This window comes from Megascapheus bottae, chromosome 7 (genome assembly GCF_031878675.1).
Source record: "Megascapheus bottae isolate mThoBot1 chromosome 7, mThoBot2.hap1, whole genome shotgun sequence".
NCBI lineage: Eukaryota > Metazoa > Chordata > Mammalia > Rodentia > Geomyidae > Megascapheus > Megascapheus bottae.
In genome coordinates, this window is record NC_143515.1 from 66,306,204 (window position 1) to 66,319,061 (window position 12,858).

General features: G+C 54.4%; 1 protein-coding gene across 3 annotated transcripts in view; it reads right to left on the reverse strand.

The window, feature by feature from the left end:
* Positions 1–3,217: 3,217 nt before the first annotated feature.
* Positions 3,218–12,858, reverse strand: part of Cad (carbamoyl-phosphate synthetase 2, aspartate transcarbamylase, and dihydroorotase) — a 28,179-nt gene continuing 18,538 nt past the window's right edge. For 2 of the 3 annotated variants that reach the window (XM_090337287.1, XM_090337288.1), the window contains exons 20-44: positions 12,633–12,857; positions 12,367–12,549; positions 11,955–12,173; positions 11,564–11,731; positions 10,883–11,065; positions 10,656–10,760; positions 9,987–10,226; positions 9,681–9,762; positions 9,301–9,467; positions 8,995–9,159; positions 8,731–8,862; positions 8,334–8,535; positions 7,790–7,980; positions 7,563–7,703; positions 7,264–7,365; positions 6,765–6,861; positions 6,191–6,235; positions 5,923–6,092; positions 5,736–5,810; positions 5,030–5,242; positions 4,538–4,663; positions 4,265–4,420; positions 4,085–4,186; positions 3,779–3,873; positions 3,218–3,578 (exon numbers count right to left, since the gene is read on the reverse strand). In XM_090337287.1, the coding sequence (XP_090193413.1) occupies positions 3,476–3,578; positions 3,779–3,873; positions 4,085–4,186; positions 4,265–4,420; positions 4,538–4,663; positions 5,030–5,242; positions 5,736–5,810; positions 5,923–6,092; positions 6,191–6,235; positions 6,765–6,861; positions 7,264–7,365; positions 7,563–7,703; positions 7,790–7,980; positions 8,334–8,535; positions 8,731–8,862; positions 8,995–9,159; positions 9,301–9,467; positions 9,681–9,762; positions 9,987–10,226; positions 10,656–10,760; positions 10,883–11,065; positions 11,564–11,731; positions 11,955–12,173; positions 12,367–12,549; positions 12,633–12,857 (3,687 nt within the window). In that variant the 3' untranslated portion in view covers positions 3,218–3,475. Of the gene's footprint in view, positions 3,579–3,778; positions 3,874–4,084; positions 4,187–4,264; positions 4,421–4,537; positions 4,664–5,029; positions 5,243–5,735; positions 5,811–5,922; positions 6,093–6,190; positions 6,236–6,502; positions 6,554–6,764; positions 6,862–7,263; positions 7,366–7,562; positions 7,704–7,789; positions 7,981–8,333; positions 8,536–8,730; positions 8,863–8,994; positions 9,160–9,300; positions 9,468–9,680; positions 9,763–9,986; positions 10,227–10,655; positions 10,761–10,882; positions 11,066–11,563; positions 11,732–11,954; positions 12,174–12,366; positions 12,550–12,632; position 12,858 lie in introns of all 3 variants that reach the window. The other variant, XM_090337286.1, reaches the window with a different exon arrangement.

Genomic DNA, 12,858 nt, shown 5'->3' on the forward strand with positions numbered 1-12,858 from the left:
CTCTTTACTAATGGCTTCTTTCATCTCATTTCCCAATGTGATAAGACCTAACTTTGAGTTGTGGGCAACGTGTACTCAATGTAGAGCTGTTACAATTAGGAAAGTCAAAGAAAGGAGCAGAGCAGAACACCTCCCACTACTTAGCAACTGACAGAATGAGCCTGCTGCTGGCAGCAGACACCGCTCCCACCCAGTGCCTCGAGACTCCGCTCCAAGTTCTGCTGGGTTCCGTGTGTCAGGTCCCCCACAATCTCAATGGTATGGAGCCAGGAGCTGGTGGCTCACACCTACAGGCCTAGCTACTCGGAAGGGTGAGATCCAGAGGACTGAAGCACAAAGCTCAGGCAGCAAAGCCTGTGAGGAACATCCTTCCAAGATAAACCAACAAAAAGCCTGGATAGAGGTATGATTCAGGTGAAAGAGCACCAGCCAAATAAACTTGAGACCTGAATTCAACAACAACAAAGAGTACTTGGGAAAATAGTTTTACTTGTGCATTACTTTAGCTGGGAGACTCGTGTTCAGAAAGAGAATTTATAATATCCAAACCCGTATGGTTTTCTCTATCACTCATTACTCAGAAAGCTTTATGGGGCGGGGGGGGGGGGGGAGGCATAGTACATGAGATTCTACATCCTCATGCCGGCATCTTAGCCCACCTCTGAAAACCACATGGGATACTCCAGTCTTTTCCAGCTGCTTAGATTCCTGTGGCTTCTTTCCCAATCATTTTGGTTGTCCATAAGAGCAGAAATAATCTTTCCTTCCTCCCCTACCACCACACACCGGTCCTAGGACTTAAACTCAGGGCCTGGGTGGTATTCTTGAGCTTTTTGGCTCAAGGCTATATCACTCTCACTTGAGCCACAGCTCCATTTCTGGCTTTTTGTTAGTTAATTGGAGATAGAAGTCTCAGGTTTTTTTTTTTTTTTTTTTTTGCCAGTCCTGGGACTTGAACTCAGGGACTGAGCACTGTCCCTTGAGCTTTCTCAAGGCTAGTGCTCTACCACTTGAGCCACAGCACCACTTCCAGCTTTTTCTGAGTGTAGTACTGAGGAATTGAAGCTAGGGCTTCCTGCATGCTAGGCAAACACTCTACTACTAGACCACGCTCCCAGCCAGAAGTTTGTTTTTGTGTGCGTGTGTCAGTCATGGGGCTCGAACTCAGGGCTTAGGTGCTGTCCCTGACCTTTTGCATTCCAGTTCTGGTTTTAAGGTGGTTAATTGGAGAGAAGTCTCATACTTTTCTTTCTGCCTGGGCTGGCTTTGAACTGCAATCCTCAGATCTCAGCCTCCTGAGTAGCTAGGATTATAGCTGTGAACCACCAGTGCCCAGCTTAACATTTTCTTTTTAAATAGAAAGGTGGGTTTGAGGTCAAGCAGGCTGTAGCTAATGGTTTAAGTCTCTGAACCTCTCTGCACGTCTAAAATTGGCTGGAGGTTACTTGAGATTAAATGAGACTATACCAGTGGGTGTTGGTGGGTCATGCCTGTAATCCTAGCTACTCTGGAGGCTGAGATCTGAAGACAGCGTTCAAAAAAACTTGGACAGGAAACTCCATTAAACTTATCTCCAACAAACTACTCAAAAAAGCCAGAAATGGTGCTGTGGTTAAAGTGGTGGAGCACTTACCTTGAGCAAAAGCTCAGGGACAGCACTCAGACTGAGGTCAAGCCCCCCCCCCCCAAAAAAAAATACACAAATCTTTACCTATACCGGGTTTTGTTTTTTTTTGGTGGGTCATGAGGCTTAAACTCTGGGCCTGGGTACGGTCTCTGAGCTCTTCAGCTCAAGGCTACCATTACCCCTTGAGCTTCAGCCCCACATTTTCTAGTGGTTAATTGGAGATAAGAGTCTCATGTTCTTCAATGCCTGGCTTTGAATAGTGATCCTCAGAACTCAGTCTCCTGAGTAGCTAGGATTATAGGCATGAGCCACTGTGCCCCACTCATTTTGTGTATGTGTGTGTGTGTGTGTGCGCGCGCGTGCATATCGTGGGGCTTGAACTCTGCCTGGGCGCTGTCCCTGAGCTCTTCAGTTCAAAGCTGGCACCCTACCCCTGGGCCTGGGTGTTGTCTCTGAGCTCTTCAGCTCAAGGCTACCATCCTACCCTTGAGCCAAACCCCACACCCCGTTTTCTAGAGGTTAATTGGAGATAAGAATCTCAGGTTCTTTAGTGACCAGGCTGGCTTTGAACCTTGATCCTCAGATCTCAGCCTCCTGAATAGTTAGGATTACAGGCATGAGCCACCGAGCCCGGCCTCAGTTCTTTTCTTCCCATCTCTGTAATATGCTCTCTCCCCTAAACTAGCTTTTTCCTGAATGGTGATGGGAAGTTTGGATCATTGCTATTAATTTATGGCACATTAATCTACAGAAATTTCTAGATGCTTTGTAACTCAAGGCTAAAACTAGAGGGAAAGCCCAGTGCAATTGTGCACACCTACAATTCCAGATTTGTGAAGGTGGATTGTGAATCTTGACTATATAGTGAGACTACTTCAAAAATCAAGGGTAAGAATTAACTTATTTTCCTATACTCCTATACTGCAGGTGGCGTTTGTACTGAATGGAGGATCTTTGCTGGTGCTATTGGCTTGTGCCTACAATCCTTGCTACTTAGGAGGCTGGCTGGAGGATTTCATCTTGAGGCCAATAAGAGACGTCAGTTCCAAAATACTCAGCATAAAGCAGGTTGGAGGCACAGCGGAAGTGGTAGAGTGGCAGCTGAGCAAGCCAAGTGAGTTTGAGGCCTCGGAGTTCAAGCTTTGGATACTAACAGTAAAAGAGAGCTGACTGTGACGGTTCTGAAGCCCGTGGATTGGAAGAGAGCTCCCTCAAGATGCAGGAGCTTTACCCCAGCATCTACCTTGGGGTCTCTGTCCAGGAACAGTAGGAGGAGCAACCTGCAACTGCAGGGATGAAAGCACGGAAAGGCAAGGCCTGGAGGAACCTCAGCCAGAGCCCTCAGCCTTCCTTTCCCCAGGCTGTTTTGCTCGTCCGTGGGAAGAAGGCAGTCCTGCGAGTCAGGACTCGGAGTACAACTTAACCAAGGGTGACCCGAGTAACCAGCAGTTCCCAGGAGAGTTCTGGTTGACTCGGAGCGCAACAGAAGAGGGTGTGCCAACCCCCGGGGGAGGCAAAGCAAGAGCCAGGCCTGTGGGGCTCCCTGGTCTGCTTCTGCTATGCCCGAAGGACTTATGAGGAATCAGGAACTGAGGCTGTTTGGCTATTTATTAGTCAGTAAAAAAAACAAGTAACTGTACAGATCTGAGGTGCAAGAACTAAGAAGGGGGAGGCTGTTCCCCCATGCCAGAGTGCTCCAGTTCAGAGCCTGGAGCGTGGTCCTTGTGTGTGCCTATGTCCCGGGAGCTTTGTGGACGCACGGAGTGTCTGCTAAGTGAGCTGCCCCCGTGGGGGGCACTGGGATTCTTTGCCCAACAGCTGGGCCTGAAGAGGCTGAGGAAGCCAGGCCTAGAAACGGCCTAGCACGGTGGCTAACAGAGCCATGCGGATGTACATGCCGTTCTCAGCCTGGCGGAAGTAGGCTGCTCGAGGGTCGGAGTCCACCTCCACGCTGCAGGAGAAGCAGACACGTTAGCCTGCAGTTTGCCTCCTCCACCCCTCACCAGACCTTCACGTTTCCACCACCAGTGTGACCCTGAGCTAGGGCTCTGCCTCCAGAAAGCCATTTTGGAGAGTGAGAGGAGAGCAGCCTGTCCTGGGGCGGGGCCCCTCCCACCGGCAGCAGGGCGGTCCTCCAGGGGAGGGCGTTACCTTATCTCGTTGACTCGGGGCATTGGGTGCATCACCACCATCTTTTTCTTGGCCCGGGTCATGATGTGGGGTGTGAGGATGAACTGACCGAAACACTGCAAGGCAGATGGGGTCCCCATCAGTGCTCCAGAGGAGGGGTGGCTGAGGACGTGCTCTCATCTCCCCTTTATGCCCACAGATTGCAATTATGGAAGCTGAGGAGCCTGGGGCGTGACAGCTTGGCCCCTGTGTGTGTCCCCTTCCCGCCCTCTTCTGTGGCTGCCCTACAGTGGCAAAATGGTTCTCTTCCCCCAGCCAGGCACTCACAGCCTCGTATTCCTGGGCAGAACCGAACCGTTCCTTCTGAATTCGAGTCATGTAGAGCACGTCGGTGTCGGGCAGCGCCTCCTCGATGCTCTCAAACTCCTCCTGCAGGACAGCCAGGCGTGGTCAGGGTGGCCTCCGCCCGAGCCACGCCCCTGCCAGACCAGGGCCTCTATGTCTCACCTGCTTGGTGCCACGGGAGGCCACAAAAGCCCACACACTCGGCGGCATGCGTAGGCTGGGAGGCGCCACATAGCGCAGGCTGACACGGTACTGAGTGAGCAGGCAGGCCAGGGAGTGCACAGTGCGTCCATGCTTCAGGTCCCCCACCATAGTGATCTGCAGCAAGAACCCGGTCACGAGAGGGACTCTGACAGTACCTCTCCTACCACCCCGAAGTCTAGGGCTCCAGGCAGGAAAGGCAGCCCTCTTGCCCCTCCCCAGCAGGCCGCTCACCGTCATGCCATTCACGGTGCCCAGCTCTTCCCGGATGGTGAAGATGTCCAGCAGGGCCTGCGTGGGGTGCTCACCAACGCCATCCCCGGCGTTGATCACTGGCCTCCGGCAGTGCTTGGCTGCCAACTGTGACAGCAGGAGGACAGATGGAAGATGTGACCCCTGCAGCCCCCTCCCTCGACTCCTGGGTCCCCTCATCCATCTGGCCCAAGTGAAGATGGTGTATGTGTGTGTGTGTCAGTACTAGGGCTTAACCTCAGCATTCCATTCTGCTTCTTCACTCAGGGAATGTGCTCTACCATGAGCCACACTCCACTTGAGTCTTGGGGATTTTTCCATCCAGGCTGACTTACAACCACGATCCTTAGATCTCAGTGTCCTAAGTAGCTAGGATTACCAACTAAGACTTAAGGTCACAGCACAGGCAGAAGAGACCCTGTGTGCCTGCATCCAGGCTCATCAATCCCATGTCGATCCACAGGCTGTCCTCACCTCCACGGCTCCAGGCTGGGGGTGCCGGAGCACGACGACATCAGCATAACAGCTCATGGTCTGCACTGAGTCGGTCAGGGATTCGCCCTTCTGGACGGAGGATGTGGCTTCAGAGAAGCTAAGCACGGCACCCCCGAGCCGGGCCATGGCTGCTGCAAAGGAGCTGCTGGTCCGAGTGCTCACTTCGTAGAACATGGAGGCCATGACCTTGCCCTGGGGAAAGGAAAGGTGGAATGTTGAGCTTGTTTGCTCTGGGGAGCATACAGGATATCTTCATTTCCCCACTTACAACAAGGGCTGCTAAGAGGGCTCTTCTCCATTCGAACTTGCCATGACCTGTCAGAGCCTTAACATTAAAGAGTCTCATGGATCCTTAGATCCCAGTCTCCTGAGTAGCTAGGATTACAGGCACGAACCACTGGACCTGGCTATTTAACATTTCATTTCTACCAGCAGTGTGACCTTGAACTGAAGGCTTTGCCTCTAAAAGCAGAGGAGAAAACCCCCTAGCACTGTCTACCCTTGCTCAAACTACATGATGCTGGGAGTAGGCTGAATCTAGTGCCCAGGCGCCAGATCTAGAGGGCAGGGCCTTTCAGAGAAGAGGGCTGAGTTATAGATAGTATCGCATCTGGACACACCCGTGGGACCCAATGGCACTCTGACCACTGCACAGCCCTGCCGCCAGCGGGGCCCCAGCCCTGACCTTGAGGATGTCTAGGCTCCGCTCTTTCTGCACCATCATCCGCAGGGTGTGTGCCACGTTGAACAGATGAGACATCTAAGAAAGACCCCAAGTCAGCAGGGAAGGCACGGAAGTTCTGGTCCCAGTGCTCAGAATCCTCAGCACTCTGGGGGAAGAAAATCCCCTTCTTTCCCCCCAGATACCTTACCTGATCCTTAGTAAACTGTTTCACAGACAGGATGTGTTGGCCCACTAATGAGTGCAACAGAGGTGAGGTCTGGGGGTGCAGTAGGCCAGAGGCCGCCAGGTTCTGTGGTGATGCTTGTCTGGGTACTGGTGGTGGGGGGTGGCAGGTGCTGTCAGGGGTTCCCATTAACTCTGAAGTGAGCATGGGTAGAAATGACGGGTCAGAGACTCCCCCACCCAAGCCACACTGCAGAAGACCCCTTGGTGAGCGTGGGTCAGGACGAGCTCACCTATCTCCGCTGCCTTCCGAGAGGCCTTCTCCTTTGGCTCTTCAGCTGTAAATAGGGTGGGCAGCAAGTCAGACGTTTGCTGAGGGGGTAAAGAACCCTTCTGCGTCACAGTGCTTGTTAACTATGTCACACCAGTCGCTACAGCAGGTTAGGGGGAGGGTGGGAGGAGAGCAGCGGCGCTGGGGAGGGACACAGGACCCCCCACAGGCTGGACGGTAGCAGCAGCATGCCCTCCCGGTGGCTTCCCAACTATCACAGGGATCCGAGGCAGAGGAACAGCCAGGCTCACGCAAACCAGCAACCGGGATTTACCCCTCGCTCGGCTGCCCCATGAGATCCCAACTCCTGGGCGGAGGAACATAGCTGCCCACGACAAAAGGAATGCCTGTGAGAAGACACTGTGGGCGGTGTACTTCCCATGTGACTCACTGGGGCAAAAAGTACGGTACAGTGGATTAAGAGAGGACAAAGGGATGGACAGGAGGACAAGGTAAGTGGGCTGGAGTGCTGGGAGAGCAACCCTTCCAACCCAGCTGAGGGACCTGACTTCCTGAGCCACACAAAGCCATCCTACCTGGCAGCCCAGGGTCAGATGCGCGGTGGATTCTGGGTGGCAGGTGGAAACGGCTATCAGAAAGACCTGGAATGCCCCGGCGTGACCTCTCAGGTGTCTGCAGAGGCGACAACATTTTGAAAAGTGACTTACCCAATACTCTACCACACATTCATTTCCTCAGGAAGAGTCGTGGTCCTTGTAACATGGAGACCCTCCCCGTCACCTCCTCTCCGCTCTGTCCTCTCAACATGCTGGCAGCAGGCGGAGACACACAGGCCTCTGTGTGTGCTGACCTTCTAACTAACAGGCCCCTGACAAAACCTGGGCAGGATGAACACTGAGTTGAGGCTGCCTCTTCAACTAAGAGTTAACTCTGTTCTGCAGTCGGTGCACAGCTTTCCACCCCTTGAACCACCAATAGAAACGATGGAGCTGTAAGTTGTGCCTTAGGGCATACTGCCCAGGCCCGCCTCACCAGGCCTAGCTCAGAGGTGTGTGGGCCCAGCCATGTAGTTACCGTGGTTATCTCGCTGGTGGCAGGGACGGAGGGTGGGGGCTGGGGAACAGCACCCTGAGGCCATTTCCGTACATCTTGTCCATAGCCTGGGGGTACCAGCACCTGCAGAGAGAAGGTGGAGTCAGGGCCAAGAGAGGAAAGACAGCACTCTAACTGGGCTCCTAGAGCAAGACAAAACCATGTTTCCTGGTGTACAGGATGGGGGGATGAGACTGTGGTTGTCATTGGGGAAAAAAAAAAAGGAAAATGCAAAGTCACCGCTGAGACTAGGGACTGGGGGGGGGCGGCGGCACACGTACCTGCCCATCGATATAGGCGACCTCCCCTCGTAAGACCACGCGGCGGACTGTGCCCTTCACCTTCTGCCCCTCGAATGGTGTCCAGTGGGCCTTGGAGAAGGGCATGTGGCTGGGGATTGTCCACTCATGCTCCAGATCCACCTGGCCAAAGGATTGTGAGGGGTGTGAAGGACAGGTCACATACAAACAGCCCCACTGCTCCCAACTCCTGGCCTCTGTGCCCACACCTCCACATAGGTGTCCTCCTGGGAAGGCAGGTGGAAAATCCTCCGAGGAGCGTGGTGCAGTCGCTGCAGCAGGTCATCCAGGCTGAGGCGGCCCTCACTCACGGCCGTCAGCAACAGTGGCAGCATGGTCTCCAGCCCTGGGAAGCCGGGAGGAGGCTGGGCCCCACATTTTTCTTCCAAGGTGTGGGGAGCTGGGAGAAAGACAGCCATTACTCTGGGGGTGCGACTAGTCACTTCCACCCCTAGGTGCCGGAACGAAGGGGTCATATACTCCAGAACTCCCATCAGGAACCTCTTCATTCTCACTAGCAAGCCCAATCTCATTTTCTCTGGGAGCTGGACACCAGCAAGCGGGGCAGCTGCCTTCTCTGCACACCCCAGCTCACTTGCAGTCACCTATCTGAGAGGAAGTGCTGAATAAAGGCTGAGCTTCTACACAGTTCCAGATTCTATCCTTCTGGAGTCCAGAGCCTCGGCCCAGCTGCCCCATTTTCATTCTGGGACTTCCCCCTAGCTCGAGCCTGGTGGGGCAGAGCCCTCTCACCATGGTCTGTGGCAAAGCAGTCAATGACATCCATGTTCTCCCACAAGGCTTCCACATCCTGGCGAGAGCCAAGCTTAGGTCGGACGTCCCCCTTCCCAGGCCCGAGGCGCTCCAGGTCCTCCTGGCTCAGGAACAGGTGGTGAGGGGCCACCTCACAGGTCACAGGCAGCCCTTGTGCCTTTGCAGCTTTAATGAGCAGGATCTGGGGAGGGCAGGGAGATCCAGGAGGCTGCTCTATATGCCCTGTCCCCATGGCCAGCACCCCTTCATGGGGCATTAGGGGCCAAATGTGCGAAGGGTGCTGGCCTGAACCCCTTCTCTCACCCTCTCTTGCCCCAAGAGACTCTCATGACCTTTGTCATTACTGGGGGAGTGACAGAGTCTGGTGTGTTCTCACCTCCTCTTTCCGAGCCACGTGACATATGTGTACCGAGCGCTGGGTCAGCTGAGCCACCATGAGGATGGCAGCAACAGTCTGTTTCTCGGCATGGACCACGATGGGGAGGTGGGGTGGCCATGTCTCAAAGTGCTAGGGCAGAGAGAACTGATGAGAGTGTGCAGAGCCTTTGATTCCTAGAGTCCCCAGAATCCTTGGTGTTGCAGACCCCTCATGCCAGGAGACAGCCATCTGGTAACCTTCTTCCTCAGGTATACTCCCTACCTCCATCCACTGGGCCACACTATCCAGTTGTAGCTCTGAGAAGGTCTCGTTGAGGTAGAGTTTCAGCCCTGCTGCAGATCCGGCCACAGCATTCAGGGTGCCTGCATTTTCAGATGAGGCCCCGAGGAAGAGGGCATAGTCACAGCGTGCACCAGCCTCTGCCAGCTGGGGAGAATACACATGAAGTAAGGTTTATTGGCAATTCATATCCATTCATACGCTGGTGCTGGCCTCACACCAAAGGCCTGGGCCCAAAGCAAGGGCAGAAGGAAAAGGACTGTGGGAAGCAGGGGCGCAAAGACTCACCTTCTGGGCAAGGGCCAGAGAAGGGGCATCGATGATGGGGGGCCGGGTATTAGGCATGGCACAAACCATGGTGACCCCGCCAGCCAGAGCAGCAGCAGTGCCTGAGGCAAAGTCCTCCTTGTGTGTTCCACCTGGTTCCCGAAGGTGCACATGAACGTCAATCAGTCCTGGAAAAACATGGGGACAGCAAGAATTGAGGAGATTCAGAAACAGGAAGAACACAGGAGTAATGGAAGCCCCATAGCCAAGGAACCACAGACTGAGGAACGAAGATGCCAGAGCATGATGGCTCTGGGGCCTTCCCCGTATGATCCAGGGCAGTCAGCCACAAGCCACACTGCTATGTGAGCGGCTCTCAGTGGCCCACGCAATGCACTTACCGGGTAGTCGCACAAGCTTCTGGGAAGTCATACAGTCTACATGCACCTTCAACGGAGGGGCTGGTCCGATCTGGCCCAGAGCCTTTAAAAGTGGGGAATACAGTAAGCATTAATTTCCAGGGAGACGATGCTGGGAGTTTCAGGAAGAGGCTAGGCTCTTCCCCCTCCATGCCCATCTGTCCCACTGTGGCCAAAGCTCGAATGTTAGCATGGCTGTTTTACAATGACCTCCCTCTCCCTCTCTCCCTCTCTCTCTCTTTCACCATAACAGCCATGGCTCCCTACCAGTACCCAGGTTTTTGGTACCTCCACAAAGAGTTTGGTACACTTGATGTCGATGATGAGTGGCACAGAGAAGTCAGCAGCCAGGCGCCGGGTACGATAGCCCTTGGTGACAAAAGAAGAGAGACGCCGGCCCCCGGCCCCACGCATGGACAGGTTAATCACTAGCTCAAAGTGGTTCTCAGCTAGTTGCTCCAAGATGCTTCGCTGTGGTGGGCACTCGCCATCCACGCCTTCTTCAAAGTGCCAGTCCACAGCTGTTACCTACAGCACAGAGCCAAGGTCAGGGCCAACTTGAGTCTGGCAGGGCTCAGGAAAGCCAGCCTCAACAGAGAAGAGCTTCCAGGAGTTCATGACAAGACTGAGAACAAAATGAGATGGAGACCAGGGGCTGCTTCCATTGCGACTGGCAAGGTTATACTTCGTAACAGGAAAGGTGTGTTCACAGGAAAGTTGTGGAGGAAGACAGATGACTGAGGGCCACCAAGCACAGTGAGCTCACGCGTGTGCACATGCAGACAAGATTTGGGGAGGGGAAAATATCAGAACGTGAACAGCACAGGACAGTGGGGACTTGGGAGTGCTCCTGCATATTCTAGTGCATGTGTACACAGAGCACACATTATTAACACAGCATCACAGAAGGGAGGGGGAGGCCTGAGGAGAGCAGACAATTGGCCATAGGAGCTGCACCTTGACTCCATGCTCAGTGTAGAAGTCGGCTGTGCCCAGACTGGCGTAGAGGCTGTAGCCCAGGCTCTCCAGCAGCCGCACAGTGGGGAGAAGCTCGCTTTTGTTCTGAAATCGAGCAGAAGTATGAAGAGGGTACGCGTCGCCCCCTTCCACGCCCAGGTCCAGCCCTGGCGGCCAAGGGCTTGCGGCCCCTCACCTCCCTGAGCGCCCCTCCCCCAGCCTGGTACCTTATAACTGCCAATGGTCAGCAGGATGTTCTTCTTGGGGATCTTAAAGCCAGTACTTAGCATGGCTTTGAGGTAGGCCTCACAACGGCTCTCCCCAAAGCCAGCCACCTCCCCAGTACTGGTCATCTCCACACCCAGCACCACATCAGCACCCGCCAAGCGGGAAAAGGAAAACTGAGGCACCTGAGGGAAGGAGAAGAGTGAGGTGACCTGGGTCACTGTTATCCTGCACCTCTCTCGGAAGCGGCATTTCCTGTCTTTAAATTCTTTGGTAGGGACCGGGAGTTTGGCCTAGTGGTTAAAGTGCTTGCCTAGCATGCATGAAGACCTGGGTTTGATTCTTCGGTACCACATACATAGAAAAAAGCCGGAAGTGGTGCTGAGGCTCAAGTGGTAGAGCTCTAGCTTTGAGAAAGTCCAAGGACAGTGCTCAGGGCCTGAGCTCAAGCCCAGGACTGGGAAAAAAAAAAATTCTTTGGTCACACAGGTTTAACACGGACTGTACTAAAACAAAGCTATTTGGGGACTGATTTCTCTTGCCTCTTAGTTCTAAGTTTCTAAAGAATAAAGACCACCTCTATACCACCATTAGCAATGCCTTGCTCCGGCGGGTGGATCTACCGACTGGGCTTCTTCTCTCCATTTGTCTGCTATAAGCCCACGGGTTCTCGTTCTCCTTACCTTTACCCCAACGACTCCTGAGCCAGTCATGAGCCCCACAGGTTCCACCTTCTCCCCCATGATCACCCGAGTGGCCAAGGCCACTAGGTCAACACCTAGTGTCTTGGAGACGAAGGGGAAGGAGCGGGACACACGCACGTTGCATTCAATCACTTTCAGCTGGTCATCCTGGGGCAGAGAAGTACCGGGTCAGCCCTCGGGCAGCACCCTGGGCCTGCTCACGCTGCCCTGTGGACCTGGGTTGGCCGCTGTGCCCAGAACCATTTCTATGAGTAATCAACCTGGGTGATCAGCCCGGACAACACTGAGGGCTCCACCCCATTCCTCCCAGGGGTGCTGCCTGCGTGGCTGAGCACAGGAGACCACAGGGCTTCCGTGTTTGCTTTTTTACCTTGGCTATAAGCTGTAGGTTGAAGGGTCCCATGACCTGGAGCTCCTGGCCGACAGCATGCACAATGGCTTTGATCCGCTCCAGAGTTTTGGGGGTAATGTCTTGTGGTGGAGTCACCAAGGTGGCATCTCCCGAATGCACACCTGCGTTCTCCACATGCTCAGAGATGGCAATGGCTGCCACCACACCATCACATGCCACGGCGTCCACATCAATCTCCTATGGGAGGGGGAGAGGGGACACATGCAACGTGACGCAGGGTAAGAGCCCTTTTCTCCTCCCACCGCCCTTCACCTAGGAATCTTCTTTTACACAATAGCACAACACAATCCACCTTTCCCAGCCGAATGGTGCTGAGATTGTGTGGGGACTGGGAGGAGAATGTCCTCCGCGTGTGTGGGGGGCCTCTCACCTTGGCCTCCTGGATGAACTTGGAGATGACCACAGGGTGTTCCTTGGAGACAGCTGCTGCGCTACTCAGGAAGCGCTCCAGGTCTCCATCCGTGTAGGCCACATTCATAGCAGCACCACTGAGCACATAGGAGGGACGCACCACACAGGGGTAGCCCACAGTCTTGCAGAACTGGCGGGCAGACTAAGGGAGGCAGGGAGCTTATTAGCAGGACTGGTCACACTTACTCACAACACCATCCAGCCTCCCTGGTGGTCCCAGGCTACCTCCAGGTCACTGAGCTCCCTCCACTGAGGCTGGCTGATGCCAATGGTGTCCAGGAGCCGGGAGAACTTGAACCGATTCTCCGCGGAGTCAATAGCTTCCGGGGAAGTGCCCAGCACCCGGCACTGCTGCCGGTGCAAGGCCATGGCCATGTTGTTGGGCAGCTGCCCGCCCATGGACAGGATGACGCCTTCAGGGTTCTCGAGCTCGTAGATGTCCATCACCACC